Source organism: Oryzias latipes, chromosome 14 (assembly GCF_002234675.1).
Source record: "Oryzias latipes chromosome 14, ASM223467v1".
Classification (NCBI taxonomy): Eukaryota; Metazoa; Chordata; class Actinopteri; order Beloniformes; family Adrianichthyidae; genus Oryzias; species Oryzias latipes.
Window position 1 is genome coordinate 16073977 of NC_019872.2, and position 25056 is coordinate 16099032.

Here is a 25056-nt window from a genome sequence, read left to right on the forward strand (position 1 = left end):
CAGATCCACAATCTTCTCCCTTTAATCCAATGAAAGCTCTTTTGTCTTTTTCATGTTGGAGAGCTTGGAGTCTAACTGACTGATTCTGTGGACAGAAGTCTTTTCTACAGTGATTAGTTCAAACAGGCGTCTTCAATTCAGGTGACAGGTTGATTAGGAGAGTGTAAACCAGATGTCAAGTACATATGGAATCAAATAGTTATTTCCCTCAATGAAAATTTGTGTAAATTCTTTAAAGTAGATTTGTTGATTTTCCTTTGTAATATTTTATCTCTCACTTTTCAAAGAAACCATTAAGATGACAGATTGTCAATTTCTTTTTAGGAGGGTAAACCTATAAAATCAGCGAGGGATCACATCCTTTTTTATTACACTACTTCAAAACACGTGAGACAGGTTATAGATTGTTAAAAGGCTTCACATTCTTCATGAATGATTAAAGGTATATACTTGTTTTTCTTCTGCAGAACAAATCCGTGGGACAAATGCAAATCATTCAGTGGGATCCTTGGATTAGATGAAACTGTACTTAGTGCATTGGAGTTTGTGCTCTCCCAAACCTGCAGGGGACAGCGTAGGACAGAACTGGCTCTACAGGAGTGCAAAACCAACTCACCCACACACTCTAGGACAGCAGGAACCGATGCTGGCTGGCTGGCTGGCTGGCTGGACGGATGGACGGATGGACACATCCTCCCAAGCCTTCCATGTGAACTCCAGTCAGAACAACTGACTTCATCCTTGTGATGCTCAGTCACACACACACACATCAACACCCGCCCCCCACCAGCACAGACTGCACCTCCTCAACTCTGCAGTGACGCGCAGAGGAAGAAAGGAGGCTGCAGTTAGACGAACGCCTCCTTTCCTTTCCCCCCCACATTCTGCTCTCTTTCAATTCGCTCTTCCCTCTTTGGTCCATTTCATCAAGAGTAAGAAGATCTCCCCCTCCCTCCCAACTCCCCATCCTCCTTCACCACCATCTTTGAGATAAAACGCTGGCGCTGGGGCTCCGGCAGCAGCAGAGGCAGAGGCTGGCGCTGCGCTGATGCGCTGCAGTTGCGCTGGCACAGATTCAACGTGGGTGCGCGCAGTGAGGGGGAGAGAGAGGGAGAGACGCCGCATCTTGTGGATTTCTTGCCCCGTGTTCATGCTTCTCCTCGCTCTTCCTCAGCCGGATCCACAGAAGGAGTTGATTTCTCGCTGACAAAATGTGGATTCGTATAGTTGCGACAATCTTCGCAGTCTGGAACCTCTCCGGGGACTCGCAGGCAGGCTTTCCCAACCAAATCAACATTGGTAAGTTCAAAGTGAGGCTTTGGATGCATCACATTTCTTTGTTCTTGCCCCTAGTTAAGATGGCTTTTGCTGAGATTGTTGCCAACTTACTTCTGATCAACCATGTGTGGGTGTTTGTGGGCAGTCTGCTTAAAAACACAGTTGATCCTAATTGCCAGTTTCAGGAGCTGCTTTGTCAAGAGGAACACTTTCCAGGAAATGCCTAATAATGCGCAAATTCAATAAACATTACTGCAGTCTCACTGCAAAAATTAGATCTGTATATCTATCAAAAACGAGAAAAAAAACATGTATTTTGTTATGAGCAAATTATAGTGAACATGGAGTAATCAGAGCATCTTCTCTTGTGTGTTTTCTGTGCTGCAGGTGGACTGTTCATGCGCTCCACAGTGCAGGAGCACAGCGCCTTCAGGTTTGCTGTTCAGCTCTACAACACCAACCAAAATGTGACGGAGAAACCCTTTCATCTCAACTACAATGTGGACAACCTGGAGTCCTCCAACAGTTTCTCTGTCACTCATGCCTGTGAGTATCTGCTCCCTCTGCTTTTCAAAACAACAAAATCAAGTTTTTATTATAAAACATTCCCCCAAAATGCATATTGTTACACATATGTTCTTCATGTCAGCCATCAGACCAAAGATTTGACATATATGTTGTTAGTTTTAAATATGTGACTCTAAAAAGGCCATAAAATGAGTGAAACTTTTTCTCAAATGCTAGATGTGCCTCTCCATGACTGACTCTGTACTGTGGCTGCTGTTATATCTAAAGGTGCTTTTCTTTTTTTTTCTTTTTTACATGTTTTGTTTGACACTTTTAAGTTAGAGCTGTGGCTTTTCAGCTCTCTGATGAGTGAGGGTATCATGACACATACCTGTCTGGAAGATTTGCCTCAACTTAGATCCATCAAATTTAGATTATTTTTATGTAGAAAAACATTATCTACCCTAACTTTCGGTCACTTTGGTACATGTAAATGGTTCATTTTTTCCTATACCGTTTTCTGATGATCTGCTGCTCTGCACCGGATCATCGTCCTGTTGCATGTCCCAGTTTTGACCACGCTTCAGATGTGAAACAGATGGCCTCAATTTTCTCTTTACAACACTCTGCTCTGCTCAGGAGGAATTCAAACTTGGTACTTTAGGAGAATCCCAAATTATTACACTTTTTCTGCCATGCCTGATTCTTTTTAGGTGGTGATTTGCTAAAATCCCTGTGGACAGAAATAGATGGATATTGTTACCAAACCGTGTAAATATGATCAAAAATCTATGAGATACTGAGTGGTTTAGTCAAATGAGATTTTTGGCAGACTTATGCTCTGTTTTTATGCTTTTGTGAGGCATAAACCTTTCCAAACAAACCCTTTTTGGTCAGTTTTCCCCATAAATGTCTTTATTTACATCATGTTCAGTGAAACCCATGGAGCTTATAACGTACCTCTTGGGCTTTGTCTTGTTCTCTCAGCATCATACAGTCTGACTCTGGAATGATGTAAAACTGGAAAGATTGTCAGCGGTCTGCTTCCCATGTGCTGTTAGTCTTTCAAACAAAAATAATCAACTTGAATTGTTTGGAAATTATTTTACATCCCTTTTCTGATGTAATGAAAATATGCTCCTACAACCTGACAAACAGAGGTGCATCTCCTGATGATCAGATCATCAACTTCTTCTCCAAGGTGTTGAGTATGTCAATAATTGATTTTTTATGCCAACCAGGTTGATTTTGTATTTTGTTGTCACCTATATCTAAAAAGAGAGTAATTGTTGACCTTATTTGCTTCTTCTGTATCTGCTTTGATGACAGTTTATTCCATTATCTAAGGCTTGCAGTTACTTTATTGTGAAAATCCAAGTAGCCATCTCTACATACTTGATGAATGTGAAGTGTAGTGACATGAAGTGTGAGATGACTCCATGATTGGTCTGCAGTGACTTTTGCTGTCACATAGGAGATGACAAGACGTTCTCTCTGAAGAATTAGTTGGCAGTTTCTTTTTCTTCCTATGAACCACACTTCATGCTTGGATATAAGCCGCCGCTCCTTGAAACCTGTCAGCTGCCAAAACGATAGCAGTGTGACCCGAGGTGAGAACAAGTCTACTGAGAGAAAGCATGGAGTTGAATTCCTTTCAAAGTATTTTGCAACTGCAAAAAACAAAAACAAAAAAAAAAAACCCAGAGTTTCATAAACAGTCTTTTCCAACAGAATTACAACTCATGCCTTTGGCCCTCCAGCGGTCTTGGAAGTGTTGTGCTCAAGTATTGTTGGTGCAACACCCTTGGGGAAAAGTTACATGCGGGGGAAGGTTTACACTCACTGTGCACTCACACCCAAAGCTTCGCTGTGCAACTGTAACCTTGGTTTGTTGGCAGTTGAGTAATTGCACTATGGCAGCCTAGGGGGTCAGTGGTCAGCTCAAAGGCACTTCAGCAGTTGGTGCTTAGGATGACATGCATATTACATGCTTGGATTGTCCAGATCAGGGCTGGAGCACAAATTAGTGAAGCTGTCCAGAGCTGTAAATCGGAAAAAGAATTGTCTTTGAAACAAGCTCTTGGGGTTTCTAAAGGGATCAGAAGAATGCTGTGATAATCTGAGGAATTAATTTCAGAGCAATAAAATGATGCAAGCCGAGCTCAATCACTGACAAAAAGCAGTAAAGGGCTCATTATGCGGACTAACCAGGTCAGCTTGTTCCAAAGAACTTGCTCAAAAAAGGCCAAACTGCCTGATTGTTGTCTGGATTGCATAATGTCTTTTTTGGCTGCAAATAATGCAGCATGTGAATGTGCAAATCGGAATATGACACTCCCTATCCTGGCATTAATTGCAGATTAGTCAGCTCTTTGCACTCCCAAAGCACACAGTTCCCGTTTAGAAAAAGAACTCAAATGTTAAAATGACTGAGATATTCAATTCCAGTAGACGAGGTTATATTTGGGATGGTGCTCCTCTTGTGTCCCTTCATGAAATCAACAAGCTAAGGAGGAGAAAAAAAGGACCAGAATAATTACCTTTGCAAAGTCCTCATCTGCTGCTTGGATTCCAGCCGGAATAAAGCAGGACAGCACAGCTGTCTTCCAGCTGGGTCAGTAATGGTCTTTACAAATCCCTCATGGCAAATGACTGTGTTATCAGCAGTGACAATCAATAGGTGGAAAGCCGATGTCCAGCAGTGGTGTGTTTGTGTATGGCTCCAGTTTGTTCTCCAGCATGGAAAAATCAATCCCCTCTAAACTTTCATTCTCACTGTCTCAGTCTCCTTCTCCTATTACGTGGCTGTTTTTCCAATTTTCCTAAACAGATTCTCTGAATTTTCTGTCTTGACAATGAAAATGAAAGTCAATAAACAAACTCGTAGGTCTTTAAACAGCAATTTCACAGCAGCCAGATATTTTCACTTATGATTCAATTGATCTTGATAAAGAGAACTTGGCTACATTGTTGTTTTTATTATCTCACCAATTGGCATGTGTGTGTGGAGAAGAGCTGCGGGGTGTGTTGATGTGGCACAGCGCTGCAGGACAGGACCGATCGTGTGCACTAATGCAGACATGGGAAGGTCACATCCATTAAAGCTGAGGTCAGGGCAGCAGGACACAGTAGAGGCAGAGCTCAATAGAAAAGATGAACTCAACTACATGATGGGACTTTAGCGGTGACAGGCAAAGATTTATCTATTATTGTAGAGTTTAAAATTGAATTTCCTGATCTTTTTTTCACTGCTCTTCTGCACTGTTCAGTGCAGACCTTCACATTTCAAAGAAGACCATATGTCTCTGCGTTTGTTATCACTGTTTATTTTTGATATTTATCCTCCTCCTGCTGTGACTCAGCCAGTGTTATGATTTTCAGACGGAGGCTAATAGGGTTCTTGCCTGTGTAGGCAATGGACAGTCCCCCAAATGCAGCACAGACCAGTTCGTGTGGCTTCTTTTCCTTATCTGCATTTCAAACCCTAACTAACAAACATGCAGCAGACAATTAAGTTTTACAATGCTTTTGTGCAAACAAGACTTTAACCTATGACTGTTTTATTTTTTATTTGCAGACAAGGTACTTTAAAACAACACGAGTTGCTCAGGACATGCATGAGAGCTGTAAGACAGTGTTTATTTATTTATTAATTTTTTTATTTTATTTATTTACCACAAACAGTTACAGCAACAAAACAATACAACACTCAAATGTTTTTTGTGTGACAATGACAGTGGAACAGAAGGAAAAAACCTTTTTTAGTTGTGCCTCTTCCTTAGTTTAAACACATAATATACCTATAAAATGCAGACAAAATAAACAACATTTCTTATTGTTCACCTTAATTTGAGTTGAAGGCGGAAGTGGCACTGAGGATCAGCTTTGAGCTCTCTCTTGTTTGCTGTGGTGATAACCAGACAGACAGATGAGGTTAGAAAGGAATCTTTGTGGATCATAATGTTTGCAGATGATATTGTGGTCTGTAGTGAGAAGAGGTGGGGGAGCATCTACAGAGGTGGATGTCTGCTTTGGATAGGAGAGAACTGCAGCAGCAAGACAGTGTGTAAAGAAGAGGGACTTCAGTAGAACGGTAAGGTTACAGGGAGCGGAGATGTAGAAGGTGGAGGATGTTTAGAAGTTCAGATAAGCAGACAAGAGCAAGAGACTGTAGGAGTTGAGATGGCATGGGCAAGCATGTGGGAACAGGTGAAGGAAGCTTTCAAGTGTTATGTGGTGAAAGCAGCCATGTTGTTGGTTTGAAGACAGTATCTCTGAGACAGACGCAGGAGGCAGAACTGGAGGTAGCAGAGATGATGGTGTTAAGGTTCTATTTGGGAGTGATGAGGATGGATAGGATCCAGAATGAATGCATCAGAGGAACATCCGATGATTTGGAGATAAATGCAGCGAGGAAGGTTCAGATGGCTTTGACACATTAAGAGGAGGGACAGTGATTATGTTGGGAAAAAGAGGCTGAAGTTAAAGCAGTCAGGAAAGAGGAAGACAAAAGAGAGATATGTATGTGGACGCCATGAGGGTGGTTGGTGACTTGTTGTGGTGACCCCTGAAGAAAGCAGCCAAAGGAAAGAGGAAAATTAATTACAAGCTTATGGGGTAAGATACCTGTCAACAATTTTGTAAGCATAAATACAAAATTGAGCACAGATCAATACTTTGTGCACAATTTAAAATAAAATATATGAACACAAAATTTAGTTTAATTTTACACATGTCTGTTCTGAATACGATTCTTGCTTGTCTTGAACACAAAATTCCCCTGTTAACAAACTTATGAGTGAGTTCATGAGGGCAAGCCAGGTAAGCCAATCTGAAACATCAGTTGACATGGAAGAAAGTTTTCATTCAGATGAAGGGGCGCTTATTGAAGATGTGGATGATGTTTGAGTTATTGCTTCTGTTCTCTGTTTTACAGTTTAACAGTTTAACAGGCCAGAAGCCTTATTGCCAATGATCAATAATTCAAAAGGTTTATTAGAGAAAAAACGGATTTCCTATGTATATAAAAGACATGGTTACATCCTAATCTGGATTTTTTCATTCCAGGATATGATTGTGTGCAAAAGTATATGATATCATAGGGTTGGAGGTGGGTGTGCTACGTTAATAAGGAAAAGTGTACAATTCAAGATCTGCAAGCGGGGGGGTACCATTGAATGTGTGATTTTAGAGATGTTGAGTAGTGAAGAAAGGATTCACTTGGTCAATTGTTATAATCCGAATAAACCTTTACTCCTAGCAGAATTTAAGAATATTCTCAGTAAAACTGGAAAATCTGTGGTGTGGATGGGGGACTTTAATGCACACAGCCCATTGTGGGGTATTTGGAAAAATGATTTTAATGGTTTAGTGCTTGAGGAGTTTATGGATCTTTCCAATCTAATTAATATTACTTAACAACACTACCCGACTAGGGTTGACATAAATTTGAACAATGAATCTTGTCTGGATCTGACTTTCTTTTCACCAGGATAGCAAGGCTTGAAGAGTGGGAACTGCTGCGTGGAAATCCGCTAGGAAGCGATCACTTCCGGCTTCTCAGCCGTTTTGGCATGGTGGAATGACAGGTGCGATGCTGCGATCGAGAGAAGACAAGTTGTTTTTAGGAAGATTCATAAATTTTCTACTCTAGAAAATTTGTTTGAATTTAAGAAATATAGAGCTTTGGCGTAGAAGATCATTAAGACAGAAAGGAAGGCTTTTATTGGAGACAGTTTTGCAGTTCTTTGGGTCCGGATTGTCCGGCGTTGAAGCTATGGAGGAAGAGTTACCGGATGGCTGGAAAAGTGGTATTGACTAAAATACCAGTGTTGAGTGATGGGCAACGTGATGCATTTATTAATAGTGATAAAGCTGACATGTTAGTCCAAGTTTTCTAAGATGTCCGTGATTCTGTATAGGTGGAAGAAGACCATCTTGAATCAAGACGAACTTTACTGAAAAATTGTTTCAAATCTGTGGGAGTTTTTTTTTTTTGGGACAGTAGTGGTTTTTTTGTGAACTTTCAAAATGATTCAGAAAAGGGAGGAGTACAGTAGCAGTCTTGAATAAAGTTATCAGGCTCTGAAAAACAAGGAAGCTGTGTTGGCTGTGTTTCTGGATATTGAGAGAGCCTATGATCGTATGTGGAGAGGAGGTTTATTACTGAAACTGCATAAAGCTGGTGTTTTTGGCTGTGAAATGTCTTCTTTTTGACTGCTGTGTGTTTGGGGACGTCCATAAGAAAGTTAATTTTATGACATACGCTATGCGAGTATGGGAGTAAAGAGAGACTCTCTGATTGAGTTGGTGTGGCCTCCAATGCTCCCGTGGTGCCAACCAGAACGGGATGTGAATATGAATCTGCTTGGAATGGATAAAGGGATTGCATGTCAGCAGTTGGGCTTATATCTTAGTGAACAAGGGGAGGCAGTGAAATAAGAATGGGTCACAAAACACTGGGTTTGGGGTGTAAATTGATGGGATCCAGGACAGTATATGTGTCAGAGTAACAAACTGTCTATCTGTGTTCTTTGTTGAACTTTTGGCTTTATTATGGGCTCTGTACTAGGTGAAAGACAATACCCCTGCATGTGTAACCATACGCTCGGAGTCATTTTCTGCACTGTTGGCTATTTGTCATAGGGAATCGGAGATCTGTCCCGACCAGAGTTTAAGAAATTTGCAGTGTCTTTATGAGGTGGAGAGTTTGGGGTGCACTGCTTTGTTTGTCTGGGTTTCCCGCACATGTTGGGATTGAGGGGAATGAGAATGTAGATGTTCAGGCTAAGCAGTCCCTTTCTAAAAATAGTGTTGATGTGCTAATACCTTTAGGTAAACATGCATGCCGACAAGCACCTTTCCCCTGTCATAAGGGGGGGGGGGGGTAGTTGTCGGTACTTTTTGTTTTGTCATCTTGTTTTTACATTTTATTGAATTTTATGCACAGCACTTTGAGTGACATGTGTTGTTATAAAAGTGCTATATAAATAAAGGTTGATTTGATTTGATTTGATAAAGATGAGGTGGTTATCAGCAGAGTTAGGCTAAGACACTGTAGTCTGGCTGACTGCTTGTTTAAAATCAACAAGCATGACAGTGGTCTTTGTGATTGTGGGGAGTCCATTATTCATGTCATTTTCCTGCAATGAGTATAGGGAAGAAAAGAGACATTTTTATGAACGGTTCAGTGATTTGAATATTTCCACCTTTTCATTTCAGTCCATTATGTCAGTATGTGTTTCAGATTATTAGTTAGACAAGCAGTCATTCATTTCCTTCATCAAACTGGTCTATATTGTAAGATTTGATTGAAATCTGATGAACACCTGTGGGGAGCTTTAGACACAAATAGTGCACAGCCTGCTGGAAACTGTTCAAAAAAGAAGAAGAAGACTGGCTCTGGCACTGTGACCCCGAATGGATTTGCTGGACTATTTAAATAAGTAGTTGTAGAGTTAAGTAAGTCAATTCTTCTCTAAGAGTTCTGGTAATTTGCCTGTCCGTCCTGGGGGAGGATCCCTCCTTCATGTGGGCACAGCTGAGGTTTTTCCGGTTTTTCCTGGAATCCGGTTTTTAAAGGAGTTTTTCCTTACCGCAAAGGAGGGTCTAAGGGCAGGGATGTCCAGTTTAGTTTAGTTAGTTCAGTTTAGAATTTTCCTTTTGAATTCTATGTATTCATCATCCTTATGATTTTATGTTTACTTTACAATTAGCGGTACGAAGCCCCTTGAGATGACTGTTGTTGTGAATTTGGGCTGTATAAATAAAATTGAACTGAATTGAATTGAATCGTTTCAGTCTCCTATTTTTATCAACCAATTTTGACAATTTAACAGACATGCACCTTTTTTTGTATCTATTTAGTGAGTAGAGTGGCATGTCTAGGCTGTTTTTTACCACTTCTGGGTCTGATACTATCGGCTGGTGCATTGTTTACACGATGAAATGCTGATGCCTGGCACCAACAAAACTTTCCTTAAATATTTCAAACTATTTAGTTCATCTTATACTTTTATAGTAAACATTGTAAGAAGCCGATGTTTATTATTTCTTCTTTTAAACCCTTTTGGCCCTTTTGGCGTCACGGGGTTCCCGGGGGGCGGCAGCTCATGGGCAAAGGCAGGGGACATCTTGGACACCCTCGCCACTCTGTCACAGGGCCACAAATCACACACCCATGCACTCTCACGTTCACACCTAGGGACAAAAAGTAACCAATGAGCCTATGCAGCATGTTTTTGGACCCTGGGGGCCTTCTTGCTGTGAGGCAAGAGCGCAGTGCTAACCAATGCAAGAAGCCAATGCATTTTTTAAGCCATTGGCTTAGTCCACAAATTCACAGGAATTTCCAGTAGAAACATTTTAGTAAAGTGCGGAATATTCTTTGGGAAATGCTACAGTCTACAAACCCCAGTTTCTGTGAGCCTGCTTCTCACTATCTTTGAGTCAACTCCAGCAGGAGTCTGCTGTCTGGGCTGTAAAAGACTGAGGAGCAGTGATGATTAGCAGGAGAGTCGCATACAAGGTTCTGTTATGGGACCCACATAACACCAAAGGAAGATGTTACGAACATAGACATTCTCTCAGCAAAAGATACAAGATTTTAGTTTGTATTTATATGAGTTTTCTTCTCTACTAGGTTGCAAAAAAAAAGCAAATGTGTAACAAAGCAGCCTTATAATTACAGGTTGTTTTTATTTAGAGCATAAAACTAAACAAAATGAGGAGACCTGTTTTGGGTTATGGGTTCATTCTACTGTTTTTGTAAATACAGTAAATTGAAGCTGCAACACTGGCATATTTTAGTGGATGCCCCGCTCTGGTATATTTGTTAAGACAGTTTTATTCTTTCCTTTGTAAAAATGTAAAAAGTTTTCTCCACAAGGTTGTCAGAAGTAAAAACATGAAACAGAGAAAATCCTTTTCTTTTCAATGTCAGCGAGATTCAAAAAGACAAAGCAGCAGTTGGAAAAATGACATAAATTGTTAAAATTGCAGTTTAATCCTTGAAAAAGAACATATATTTCTCAGTGCTACATACCAGATAAGCACAGGTCCTAAAATTTCCCTTGGTATACCCTGAAAAAGTCTTTACTTTTGTAGTTACTGTAACGGGCAAGAAAATGACTCATTTGAGGGTCTTTTTCTTTAGTTAAATCATTAGAGTGTTAGTGCCTGTTAACATATCGTGGTACTAAGTACAAATGTTACTTGGCAGTGATTTGCATAATATTTTCAATGGAACAACTGAAACAAAAAAAGCAGGAATTTGACAGGGTTACCAGGAAAAAACCTCAGCTTCTTCACAACAGAAGGAAACCTGATTAATCCTTCCTCCGAATAACTTCAGTACCCGTTCTGATCAGCATAATGTATATACATTCCTCAAAAAAACATTAAGTCTTCTATTTAAGTCCATCTGAGTATGTGTTTCTGATTTATACTTAGACGAGCAGTCATTCATTTCCTTTTTGGAACTGGTCTATATCGTAAGATTTGATTGAAGCTTTACACACAAATAGCATACAGCCTGCCGGAAGCTATTCAAAGAAGAAAAAGACTGGCTCTGGCAGCACCGTGACCCCAAAAGAGATATAGTGCTGCCATTAGAAATCAGAGGAAAGAGCTGCCAACAGCTGATTTGAGTTATCAAAGTGTTTTGAGCATAAAACCCTAAGTTGATGTGAAGATTTTGGTCTCTCCGTCTTGAAACACAAAGGTACAAAGGCATTTGCAAAGGCATTTTCCTATTTATCAAGATGCTCCCATAAAGATGTCTAACATGCTGCTGTGGTCAAATAATCATCAGAATTTTGACCTACATGGTCACGTTTTTCATGTTTTTAGGGAACACACAATGCCTACAAGCCAGATGGTTTGAGCCCTAACTCTAAAGGACATGACTCATGTGCCATAAGTCCGTGTTTCCATAAACAGATGAGTCATGCTAAATAATTGCCCTTAACTTTAAGAAGTGCTTTCTAATCCAAGGATGAAATAAATGTCAGTCAAGTTCACAAAGTAGCATGTTTGGTAAACAACCTCAAAGGTTCTTTATCAAAAATAGCTCTTTGAGTTGATTAACCTGGATGATAAATTGTTTGTATTACGTTGAAGTGGTAGCGTTTGCTACAGACATTACAATAACTCTGCAGCAACAACTTCTTTTAACCTTTGTGCTAACCTATGGAATCAAGATGACCATTGACGTGTTCTCCCTACCATGACAAAGGTGGATAAAGGTGGCGAGGATTTCATGTAATCCAACCAGTGAAGATCACAAATCATTGAAGAAAAAAGTTCAGCGCACTGTCTTGTGGGGTCTAGATGACCTCATTCCCAATGTCAAAGTGCCTAGGATAGCACAAGGTTAAACACAAAAGCTCTCAATAAGCACAGGTTAATGCAACAAATACAAAATTGCTGATAGATCTTGAGAGGATTTACAGAAGCTGCACGGCAAAAAAGGCCCCTTAGAAATTAGTCAAAAATTCCTACCCCATTGGCAGATTTTCTTTAAAAAAGCAAAATAAATCTGCAAATAGGGTAAGAAAATGGTCTTACAATTCTTATTTTAAGAAAAATATTCTAGTCACTAAAACATGTTTTCGTAAATTATGATTGTTCTGCTATTAAAAAACTTGATAAGATTATTTTTCTTACAAAACAGAAAACAAGACATTTCTTCTTGAGATAAGTTTTTTTTTAAACTTTCATAACATTCAGGTTTTGCAGTGTGTATCTTTCTTGAATTTTGAAAAATTGTTCATTCTTGAAGTAAAAAGTACTTTTTTTTGTATAAGAAATAAATTTATACCATTCATTTGTCTGGGTAACTACTGTTTAGATACCATAATATGCACATAAAATGCTTTGACGCCACCTAAGGTTGGACTTACAAGACCTAAAGTACCAGATGTTCTTCAAAAATGTATAATCAGCTCTGAAACAGGGGGTCTTAGGTGGGGAGGCCAGGATTGAGGTCATGTGATGTCATGATTTAAGCCTCAAAAGAGCCTTGCTGCTGCGTTCTGAACTTGTTAGAGTTAAGAGAGATCTAACACAGATAACTGACAAGAGTTTTTTGGGGGTCAAACTGGATGGTAAGAATGAAAAGTCAACCTCATTTAGAACTGACACTAGAATTTCTGGATTATAATTTTTTGATTAATTGACCAAATCAGATGTTTTAACCAATAAAACATCTGATTTGAAAGGTTGAATTGTTCTGTCAGCATGACAGGTCAATACAAATAGTTAAAATCTGCATAACAAGGACAATTGATCCTAAAAAAAAGGTTCATAAAATATGTTTGATGTGCTTTTAGAATGTTTCATGCAATAACAACAAAGAATGAATATTATAGTTCAAATTATTTTAAAATGTTCCATATGTATTTCAAAATAATAAATTAACATCTAAAAATATTATTTTTACTTATTATTACTTTACATATGGTTTAACTTTTTTTAATGACTTCCATCATTTCTATATTGGACAATAAGTTTTATAAGTCCCAACCAAGGGCTTAGAGCTTAAAAGCAGTGATACTGGAGTTCTATAATGTTTCAAACTGAAGTCTTTCTAAGTATTCAGTGCAGTCTAACTCCAACATGGAGCATCCTTAGAGATCCTCCATCTGGCTCTTCCGATCCACTGTGGTTCCACAATTTGGTGAGTCACAGCTGAAAATTTTAGTTTTAGTCTGACTATATGAGCCCACGCACAAATTACTCATTTTTATTTTACATTAGATGAATATTACAATGTTCTAATCTAAAGAAAATGTCTTAAAGATTGTGAAATATCCTTTTAAATGAAATATTCAAATCAAACTTAAACAAAGAAACAATTTAAGAATGGGTTTGGTACCCCGTTGTAAATTATTAAAAAGATCAGTAACTAAACATGTTGTTTTTGGGCAAGTTTCTGCTTGTTCCTTTTTCTCTTTTAAGGTACACATAGATTTCATGACTTCTCAAAATTAGATTCAGCCGTGATGTGCCTTCAACAACAGTCGTCTCGATGGGCTTTGTATAGGTAATTGAAAAAGTAAAACATAAAATCATAAGGATCATGAATACATAGAATTCAATAGGAAAATACTAAATTGAACTAACAAACTGACTAAACTAAACTGGACTTTAGTTATGCCTAACATTAACATTTATGCGCAAATATTTACATTTTTAATAGGTAAATGTTTAATAGGTAAAACAAACATGTAAACCTTTGGGTATAAATAATTTTCATGAAAGGAACAAATAGATAAATGAAATGAAATGAAATGAAAAATGGCTTCCCTGCCCTTAGATACGGAGGCCCAGAAGGGTCACAACTTAGACCCTCCTTCGCGGTAAAGAAAAACTCATAAAACAACGGATTTCGGAAAAAACGAAGAAACCTCAGGGGTGTCCACATGAAGGAGGGATCCTCCCCCAGGACGGACAAGCGAATACCAGAACTCATAGAGAAGAATTAACTTATCTAACTCGAAAACTACGTATGTAAAGTCCAGCAGACGAGCTTCATCCAGACGGAGTTAGGATGAAGGTTTAAGAGTTGCTACTTGGTTCATTTGTCAGAACAAAATTCTTTTTGGGAAGTTTTCATTCACAAAATAAGTTGATTTCCTGGATTCATATAAAATACCTCATTATTCCTATCATGTTTCCCTCACAGCCCAGAGTGTGTTGTGTCTCTCTGCCTCTGACTGTAGTCTTTTGATCATATTTTTTTGTAAATGCAAAAGATGCGTAGGTGGAATGTTTGCAGCACTTTAAGCGTCTAACAGAGACATGTTCAAGTCTGATCTACTTAAGAAAACTCCTGCAACCACAGGCCATGTCTACAGTATGTATGGCTGTTGTAGATTTCTCTCCATAGTGTTGCGTCTGGTTGTATTTTTCACATTAACACTAATCCAATGAGTGCTGCCCCTCTCCCAGTGCATAATGAGTATCTAGAGGGAATAACCCACTGGAAGAAAACATGCGCTTTCACAAAGCTGTAATCGGGAACTCCAGCCAATATGCAACAACACAGCCTGAGGAGAAACACCTACTCAGCCTTCACTTCATATATGCCCTGTGCTTGGTCAAGCCAAGCAAATTGTGCAACAAAGCATGGTTTAATGTGGATAAAAACAAAATGTTTAAATGTCATTACACAGGAATCATTTCAGCCGCACGCCTTTTCACTTTAGGTCAGACTTTACCTCCAAACATTTTATACCCAAATGGATCAAACAAATCTAAATCTTTTAGCATGATTGAAAATAATCGGTTAAAAAAGGACAAGATTATTTTGAAGCTTGAGCAGTGCTGAAAGTGCAGACAAGCTGAGCTTTAGAAGGTGTTTTACACTTTCAACATTTTTTTAAGTAAGGCAGGTATGCACTGAATTACCATCTTAACAAGTACAGATGTTTATACCACAGATTTTATCCCACACAACTGCTCTCCCAGGAATTCAGGCTTTACGGGATTCTCATTGTTTTAGTTTTTTCTTTTAGTTATTAGAATTTACTTATTAACAGTTTTTTGTCCTTCGCTTTTATTTTAAATAACCAAACCTCCTGTACATGTGACAACACTAACCACTATCGTATTAACAATAGATTGGTATGAAAACATTACTTTTTCATTTTAAAGGTAAAAATTTAAGCTTTTGACGTTAGAATTTATGGGAGAGAATTGTCCATTTTCTAAGTGTATCCTTTACTCTTGTCAATAGGCTGCCTCTGCTGTATTCAGGCTAGAACAGGGTCTCCCTGATGAGGTCACTTAACCATCACAAAGCCATCTGTGTAGCCTTTCATCCATATACTCTAATAAATATAATATTATATTTACGGGACATTTAACTTCTCCAGGTAGCCCAACAAATATGCTTTTGACCATGAGAGGAAGTTAGAATATTTAGACAACATTCAAACGTGCACTTGGAGAATGTGCAGTCATATGTGGAAGATTTAAAAAAAAAAGTTTAACACAATCACAATTTGTCTGTATTTAAGATACATTCATTTTCTTAAAAAAGCTTTTAGAAAACGTTTTCCTTTTGAAGAGGTGTTAATGTTGAAAGCTCACTGGCTTTAAAAGCAAAGCGTGACGTCATCTCATTCGTCAAAAGAATTCCGGTTATTTTAGTAAAAATCTTTTAGAATATAGGTGTCCCGATAAAAACGTTTCCTTAAATTATAGGTCCTTTAAATTTAGGAAAGAAATCAGGTCAAATCTTCTTCCCACAATGGTGGTGCCCACTGTTTGCCACCTTCATAATACGCCTTTGCCACATTTAATGCATGGTACAGAAATAAAGCTGTTGTTGTTCAAGTTTACACAAAGGTTTAAAAAGATCTATAGTCTTCATCTCAGTTATTTGAAGAAAAATCCTTTTGGGAACTTTAATCTCACTCTTTTCACTCTTGGTGGGGTTTTAATTCATAAAACACTAGTGTTCACAAACAAAAATAAATAAATAAAAGAAACTAATTCATAACACTATGTTTAAAAAATACATTAATCCTTGTAAAAGTGTGAACTAATCTAAAAATTTTTTTATTTCAACTGTCATAGCTTTAAATTTTGGTTTGCAGAAGTAACCATGGATTGCTTTAGTTACATCAAAGACCCACAGGTTGTACCTTTCTTTACCCTGAATATGTGTATTTGTCACATTTAGCTTCTTATCTAGAACACATTCTCCCACACTTATCAGTGTGGCAGGAAAAACACCATTGCACACCATTTTCATCCTTTTCTATGGATGATTTCTTATCAGGAGGGTTGTTTCTGTTCAAGTCCCTGCACTGATAAAAAACATACCAGTGAAGAATCAATGCACAATAATGCAATTCCTTTTTATAAATCTCTTCACACAATAATTTCCTGATCATTGCAGCCTAGAGAAGCAGAATTATGAAAAAATACATAACTTTTTGTCATTTTTGTGAGGCTCACAATGACCGGGTGATTGTTGACAGTGATAAGGTTAAAAATTTTGATCCCTCCATAAAATGCAGTGGCATTTTTGACCAAAAAATTGTGCTGCATGAGCTATTCACTTAAATTCAAGAACCGCTGATCTTTGTTGTTTAGTTTGTCACCCAACACTTTCATTAAGAATACATGTTTTCAGTTTTTCATGGCATCTTATATTCAACCAAGAAATACTATCACCCTTAGTTTTGTCTCAGCCACATATGAGAGAAGAAATCTGTATTTTGTAAGATTAAGAAAAATTAGGGGTTAATAGGCAGTTCATTTAAATCTGGTTTTATCACAGGTTTAAACTGTCAGCATGAAGTTAGGTGATAATAAGTAACTATATCATTATGGTTACATAGTATAACAAATCTAGGAAAATATGATCATTTTGCCACACTTTCCAGATCCTATTTGTTTTGTTACATTCTGTTTTGCATAAGAAATACTTCAACCTCCATAGCTGAGATACATGGCATCAAGTGAACTTAACAAAACTCTTAGTCCATGATAAAAACTAAAATACCCTGTGTGTGCAGAAAGGACCCGAGGCTCCCTGGACATCAGCTGGACATCAGCTCTTCTCTGAATTGAAAGAAAGAATATTTCAGTGTGTGAAGAAGTCACTGTCTTTTTGTTTTTGGAAAACACAGACACAGATAGAAAACTGATTGTTGAAGCAGCTTCAGCGAGAGGTGCAAATGTTAGCAAGATGGTACTGAGCAAGTATATTTGAAGCTTTAACTATTAAGATTAGATTAGATTAGATTAGATTAGATTAGATTAGATTAGATTAGATTAGATTAGATTAGATTAGATTAGATTAGATTAGATTAGATTAGATTAGATTCAACTTTATTGTCCCTGTACATGTTGATACAAACGTAAAGTTTTCACTAGAAAGAATAATTTACAGCTAAAGTTTTACCTGACAATAATGTGTACAGCCAATGTGTGTGTGATAAAGTGTTAAGTCAAAGTGTGCGTGACTGGGAGAAGACTGAGCTCAGCAAAGAAACAGCTGTGGGGAAAAAGCTGTTCCTAAACCTGTTTGTCCAGAGCTGGAGGCTCCTGTAGCACCTCCCAGATGGCAGGAGAGTAAAGAGCCTATGGGCAGGGTGAGAGGGTCCTTTATAACTTTGAGTTTGTGATCTGCTAAGATGATGCTTCATGTAATGTCCTCCATTTTTGGAACTTGAACTCCTGTGAAGTGTTGGGCAGTTTTCACCACCCTTTGCAGGGCTTTCTGCACAGACAAAGTCTAGTTCCCATAGCAGACAGTGATCCAGCCAATCAGGATGCTCTCTATGGTGTATAGGTAAAGGTTCACCATAAGGTCAGAGCAGACATGATTCTTTTTCAAAGCCCTCAGACAGAAGATAGATGGTGAGCCTCCTTATCTAGACTGCAGTTGTATTATTATGAGCTTCTATTACCTGGCATCTCCATCATGATCCACTGTCTCTGAAGTCCACCAAGAGTGTCTTTGTAGTGTTGAGCAGCAAGCTGCTACCAGCACACCACTCACCTCAATGGTCCCCCTCTTCTCTAAAAGCTAATTCATTGTTGTTATTGATGAGTTTAGTCACAGTGTTATCATCTTCAACTGTGTTAATTGTGTTGGAACTCTGAACTGGTTTGCAGTGACAGGGAAAGGGAGAGAAGAGGAAGCGACTCTGCACACAGCCTTGTGGCATTCCAGTGCTAAAGATGATGCCGGAAGAGCACCAGTGATTAATCAAAACATTCTAAGGCCTGTTTGTCAAAGAATCCAGGAGACAGTTGTATGTTACAGTAATGTGTTAATGCCCAGGACTCCTGGTTTGGTCACTAACTTGGAAGGCATGAAAGTGTTAAACAATGTTGAGGAAAAGTACTCTGGCACAGACGTCTTAAGAAAAACGTTACAGATGTTTGGAGGCATACTTCTGCTAAACCAGTCTTTACCTGAGATGTTTCACATGGAAGATTCCAGTTTTTGGTTCCACCAAGTGCACACATGTTCTCAACTGACCCACCTGCACTCAAATTGTTGCCAATTTAGCATTCTGTCTCTGCAAGCTGATGCTTTCATTGAAGTCAGTCGTCCTTCACTTATTACCATTTTTTTGCATGAAGTTGAAGGCGGGAGCCAGATGGAAGATGAGGAGTCAGGTGAAAGTCAGACATCCACACTGATGCCAAGGGGAAGAGTTCACACTTGTCAAAAATATGAGCAGAAAAAAAGCCACCACTGCCTATCTGAGTAAATGATCCTTTCATTCCTGACCATGGTGACTTCAGGATATATCTGATTTCACTGCTCCTCCAGGAGAACAAGCTGCACATTTGAGCCTTGACAGATAGAAGAAAATGTTTCTGTGAAAAGAATCAGGTGATGCTGGAGGAGCTGGCAGGTACTCACTTGTGGTTAAAATCCACCTTGAAAGGTGCCCTTCAGCTGAGAAATGGTTGTGCTGCAACCCATCGAGGTTTCTGCCCTTCATTCTAGCATGATGTCAAACAGATGCATTTGTGTCTTATCTATGACTGCATGTTTTACATTGAAAACAGTCCTGGCCTTTAAAAAGACACATCAGACAGTTGCTGACACTTGTACTAAAACTAGAAGAAAATACTTATAATTAAAATACAAACTAATCAAGTATTTTAGTCTGAAAACAGAAATGCAATAATGTCATGCACGTGTCTTGTATGTGCGTCCACAAGAGGCCGTTCATAAATAGCTGCTCCACAGCACTCTCAGAGGTCAAAAGCCCCACATGTTGCCTATAAGTAATGCATGAGTTGTGAGGATTTCATGCATCAATAAATGCGGTATTGTGAATTATTTTCAACAGAACAGGCCACCAGCTGTGTGGCTGCAGATAGAGTTTCCGTCCAAATTTTTAGAAGTCTGGAATGTGTTGGATCTAACTTTTAGTTAAAGATGTTGCTGTTATTGTTAATTGCAATGAATTTTAAATGGTTTTTAGCGGCGATGTCACTGCCTCTTAAGCTCTGTATTTATCAGTTCATGTTAAATTGGAGCACCGGGAGGCTCGCATTTACAGATGCAGTGTCACAATCAGGCCTCCCTTTAGAAGTGCATTTGCTTTCTTTGTCATTTTATATCATGAGACGTATAAATCACCCCCACAAAAAAGGGAAATTGAAAATGTCTTGTTTGGGTTTATGAGCTAAACTCATTTTCAGAGTCCCACAGGTGCCTGCAGACAGTTCTTATTATAAATCTTTCATTGTGCAGCACAGGACAGTGCTGGAACATTTCTGTTCCGGGTTATTTGTTTTAACTGATGTGGCCAGTGCACTGACTTCCCAATTACTTCTAGTTGATTACCCTAGCAGTTGCATTTACAGCAAGGATAAGTGAAGGGCAGTGGGCAGCAGGGCATGTCAATGGGGAACGCACATCCTACATAACCCACATTTATTCCGATTATCAATGCATTTCTCACATGATTTATTCCTTTGGGTTCCAAACTAACATAAAAGTCAAACTAATTATTTTATTTCTTAAGAGTTAAAATGTTCCATAAAAGAGCATCCTAAGTTGACCTGAGTCTACCATTTCTTTGTGTCACCAGTCTGCTCCCAGTTCTCCCGAGGAGTTTACGCCATCTTCGGATTCTATGACCGGAAGTCCATGAACACGTTGACCTCCTTCTGCGGGGCTCTGCACACCTCCTTCATCACGCCCAGCTTCCCCATCGACACAGACGTGCAGTTTGTCATCCAGATGAGACCCAGTTTGAGAGGAGCAGTTCTCAGCCTGCTGGACCATTACAAGTGGGAAAAGTTTGTCTATCTGTATGACACTGATAGAGGTGAGAGTCCCTCCCCCTCCGGGTGTACGCTGAGTTCACTAAAACAAAGTAGCATCATCTACACCAGTGTTTTTCAACCTTTTTTGAGCCACGGCACACTTTAACCTTGACAAAAATCCCGCGGCACACCAGCATCCAAAAAAAAACAACCAGAAATTCATGGTCTGTATTGATCGACAGCCCCCCCCCCGCCCGCAATCTCACGTGCATTTTTGTGATAATTGTGGCCGGAAAAGCAAGAAGTTGCGGCTGTTTTTTCTAAGAGATGAAATGAAAATTAAATTAGAAAATTTAGAAACTGTTTGTTTGTTGTGGTTTCAAGGCGTTTCTCAAGGACAACTCATTGTGCGCTGGGACACTGGCCCTTTAAGCCAATGCATCATGGGAGATGTAGTGTGAAAACTGCCGAAAACTTGCAGAAAGACTCGCGTCTCTGAGCTTCATTGTATTGTTCACTTGTTCCACGGTCTGACAACGGATTCGGTGGAAAGCTACACCGCTAAAGAAGAGCTTTAGCTGGTATTTTTGTTAGAACTGAGTGACTTTATCAGCAGAATTAAGAACAAGGAAGTGAAGACTTTAACCACTTCTGATTGGTCAGACTGATGACATGTGATTAAGACTTCAAGAATGATTGGTGGAGACAGTTAAAGGGGCGGGACTTTTCCGCAAACTGTCATAGCTGCAGGTAAATCGCGGTAACATCATTCTTATCAAAATGTCTTTAATAGAATTAAATAAACACAAAGAAAAAAGTAATTTTAAGATCTTTTATATTCCTAACTCCTCAGTGTTTTATCAGGGCCAGTTTGGATGAACAAAGAGCTGATTTCCTGGAGATGGGAAATGTTTTTAGATCAGTTAATGATTAATGAGGGCAATTTCCCACGGCACACTTTACCATCTCCCACGGCACACTAGTGTGCCGCGGCACACTGGTTGAAAAACACTGATCTACACTTAAAGTTGAGAAAAGTAGAGGTGCAGAAGTATACTCAAAGATGCTCTTTCATATGTAAATCTTTAATCTTTATTCTAAGTAGCCTGATACATATTAATCTTTGTCAGTAATGATCCTTAATAGCTTCTCTATGTGGGTGAACCTTGCTCACAGAAGCACTCAGTACTTCCTCTGCTTAGAAGTGAGTCATTCACAGGTGCTGCTCTTCTGCTTTCATGCTGTGACTACAGCTGCTTCTTGTCTTTAATCCCAATCACTTTGATTATTATTTAGCTCTAATTGGATTATATAAATACAGTGAATGCAATTTCTCTAACTCCTCCATGTTTTTATAGCCCAGGCCTTATTTTATGCCGTAAAACTGTTAATGTAACTGGAGGATCCCAAGGTCAGAATATGTAGGTTTAAAAACAACTTAACGATCTATATGGTCACAGATCATCTGCAGCTGCTAAGAGACTAAGATACTGCTTTTTGTTGGAGTTCTGAGGAGTGAACATATAAAAAAGGGGCTTTCGGTCATTTGCTGCAGGCAATGTGTCTGAAAACCAGATACTTCTGTTTTGTTTAATATGATGTTGCTATGCATTTGCACACATAAGCTATTTGAGGATGTTGTACAAACAAAAGCCAAATTACTTGAAGTCCTGTGTTTCAGTTTTTACACCTCCTTGTTTCATTTATGACAACCAGCTTCACAGTTCTTGTAAGTTGAACTTTTGCAGGCTTATGAGCAGCGTCCTGTATGAGTACAGACTTTTTTGGTTGTTTTTGACAGGGTGTGTATTAGTATTTGATTTAGCCTCTTGTAATTATTTTCGGGTGTTATCATCTTTCTTTTGAGTTTTCAACCAGACAGAAGTGAGTACTTACTGTTTATGTCACACTGAGGGAGAGATTTTCACAACAAACTCTTGTTTCCTGTTCAAATCCAGTTTTTTTTTTGGTAAAAGCAGGAAGACACGTGTGATTTTAGTTATATTATTCCTCAGAATAACTGTTATCCTGCTGAATAAGGATTTGCATCATTTACTTCTCTGAGCTATAAGGGATCTTCTGCATCTCAGTGATGAAAATGCAAATCTATGCTAATATATCTGATGCTCTGGTAGAATGGTAGCATCAAACACAGACAAACTGTTTTGGGCAAAAAAAAGCATTTAAAGGCTTCTAATTTCTATCAACAAATAACCCTTTTCTCCAATGATTTTAGTTGAATGCTAGAGTTAATTTGACACTTTTATTTTGTTTGTTTATTTTGTGTAGCAGCAATAAACAGCAAGAAGAAATTAATCCAATAAAAACAAAATAAAGTACAGCGACCAAATACGACAATGTGAGCATCTTTGCTAAGATTAAGCCAGTTTGAGACAAAATAAGCTTCCCCTTATCTAATCTATAGGGAGGCTGTCCTAAAGTTCAGTCTTATTGGGTTGATAGATTTCCATCAGGCCACCATCTGTAAAGTTTTACCCTTCTGTGTTGTGTGGCACAGTGGAAACGCTGGTTCAGGATGAACTCTTCCACGTCGCACAGCTTGTGCTTGTTGGAGACTTGTTTGTTATTTTGGCCCAACTTGCTTCCCCAGTTGAGGGTAATGAGTGGTGTGGCCACCACTCATCCATATGTCACTTTAATTTTCATTATGGAAAGATGGCTCTATTTAGGGACTGAAGGGGACTGGCAGGGAGTCCTCAAGAAATGCTTATGTGACTGCTGTTCTTTGGCCAAACAAAATGACAGTAATGTGCTGCAGAGGCCTTTTACAATAAGTGAATTCTGCCTCTAAACAAGACAAAGAGGTTCTACTCAGGGAAAGCAGAGGGATCATGAAATCCTGCCGAAATTGAAGAGAACTGAAAAAATGGTCAATCTCAAAAATGGCACCTCTAGTGGTTGAGGAAGTGAACGACGGCCATCTCTGTGCCTGCCACAAGTAATGGAAAATGAAAAGCCCACAGAAATGCATGCATGAACTTCTTTTTGAATGGTCATAATTTTAAACAACATAGACATCAAACTGTTGCAGCTTCTCTCTGAAGGTGGAAATAGTGTCCTTTGACAGCAGTTTTCTAATGAGCTAAACACTTCACAACAAACATATTCACAGCAATTTGTGAAACATGGGCAGAGGTGTATTCCTACATCTGTCAGACCGTTGATTGCCCAAGAAACCACATAGCGAGAGGTAAAGCTAAAACCTTGATGAAAAAAAAATGTCCTTTACAGTGTGGGACATTAATTGATTAAATTGACATCCCGCTGCAAAGCAACTTCACTCAGTTTTCCTAAACGCTTTGGTTTTTAATGACCTTGTTAATTAGATTAATGACTGCTGGCATAAAAAGACCCCTTGAACTGAAGAACATCTGGGTAGAAGCAGCTGACTGTAGGGAGAGGTCGCTTACTGCATTTTTTCACATCCATTTAATCGATTGCAAAATGCATGGAGTTTCAACATTCTACATGAACCGCAGTCGTCGCATTGAATTGAATCTAAAAGGTTTCTTTCTATAAAGATGTTTGGCAGTTTATTTAAAACTGTTATAATTATTCAGTTCCTGCTGTCTTAATGGGGAAGCAATTCCACTGATAGAATTTATATGTTGGTTCGGGAAGTTTTCTTTTAAAAAATCCCTAACCTTTAGAAGGATATACTTTAGAAGTATAAAAAGGGTTATGAAAGGTCAATATGCAGACTATATTTCTTAATTGAAATTGTGTATGATTTATTTTGCTGTATATGGATGTGCATGTAGCAACGTTTGTGGTGCAAAAAAATGGCGAGCAATATTGAAGCTATCCAGCCGTACAGTTCAGATACTAGTTCGGCTGACGTAAACAAAGATGTACATGGATCTAGTCGTCTGCAAGTGGATGCAGCATCAGAATGGAGTGGAGCAGGGAGCTTGTGGCCCGCTGTTCACGTCACAGCTACACCCTTTTTTAAACGCCATTTTTTATTGTGCCCCTGATTCAAAACAATTTGAAATAAAGAAATACTCAGAAATGCAATTCTAAGCTTAATTTTCTTTAAATACATCCTCCATTATGAGAAAAATGCCACGATAACATGTTAAAACACAAAAAAACACTATTTTCATTGGAGTGGGTCTTTAAAAGTAAATGTGGTTAAGAATGAGTCCAACAGTTTTATGTAAAATTCAGAAGAGCAGTTCAAGATTGATACTTGCAGTAAAAGAACAAGTATCTTGAAACTAAATCTAAAAACAGTGCTTGAGTAACTGCACCCTGTGAGAGATCTTCTTGTGTAACCTAATGTTCAAGCACTTCAGCCGTTTTTGTTACAGCAACTCCACATAATGAAAAATAGATCCTTTACTGCTCTCAAAATGAAGGAGAGCCATTTACCAGCATTAATGGCAGCCTTCCCTGCAGCCTCCTGCAGTCGTGACGAATGGAGACAGTGGGGTTGGTGGAGGATTTGCATTTGATGTGTAATCATGCTGCCCTGCTGCTCAATGTCTCTTT

The 25056-nt window shown here is 38.8% G+C and overlaps 1 protein-coding gene and 1 long non-coding RNA gene across 7 annotated transcripts in view; one reads left to right on the forward strand and one right to left on the reverse strand.

Moving 5' to 3' along the window:
- The first annotated feature begins 646 nt into the window (after positions 1-646).
- LOC101158221 (glutamate receptor 3) overlaps positions 647-25056 on the forward strand; it is a 77568-nt gene continuing 53158 nt past the window's right edge. For 3 of the 6 annotated variants that reach the window (XR_909990.3, XM_011483618.3, XM_020708957.2), the window contains exons 1-3: positions 647-1299; positions 1666-1824; positions 20364-20603. Coding sequence is in view for 4 of the 6 variants with exons in the window: in XM_011483618.3 (XP_011481920.1) it covers positions 1212-1299; positions 1666-1824; positions 20364-20603 (487 nt within the window). In the remaining 2 variants the exon portion in view is untranslated. The remainder of the gene's footprint in view (positions 1300-1665; positions 1825-20363; positions 20604-25056) is intronic. The other 3 variants (XM_020708955.2, XR_002291684.2, XM_004076486.4) reach the window with 3 other exon arrangements.
- LOC110016393 lies at positions 2078-3930 on the reverse strand. The gene is made up of 2 exons (XR_002291688.2): positions 2746-3930; positions 2078-2518 (listed from the first exon to the last, which is right to left on the reverse strand). It is a non-coding gene; the product is annotated as an uncharacterized LOC110016393 (long non-coding RNA).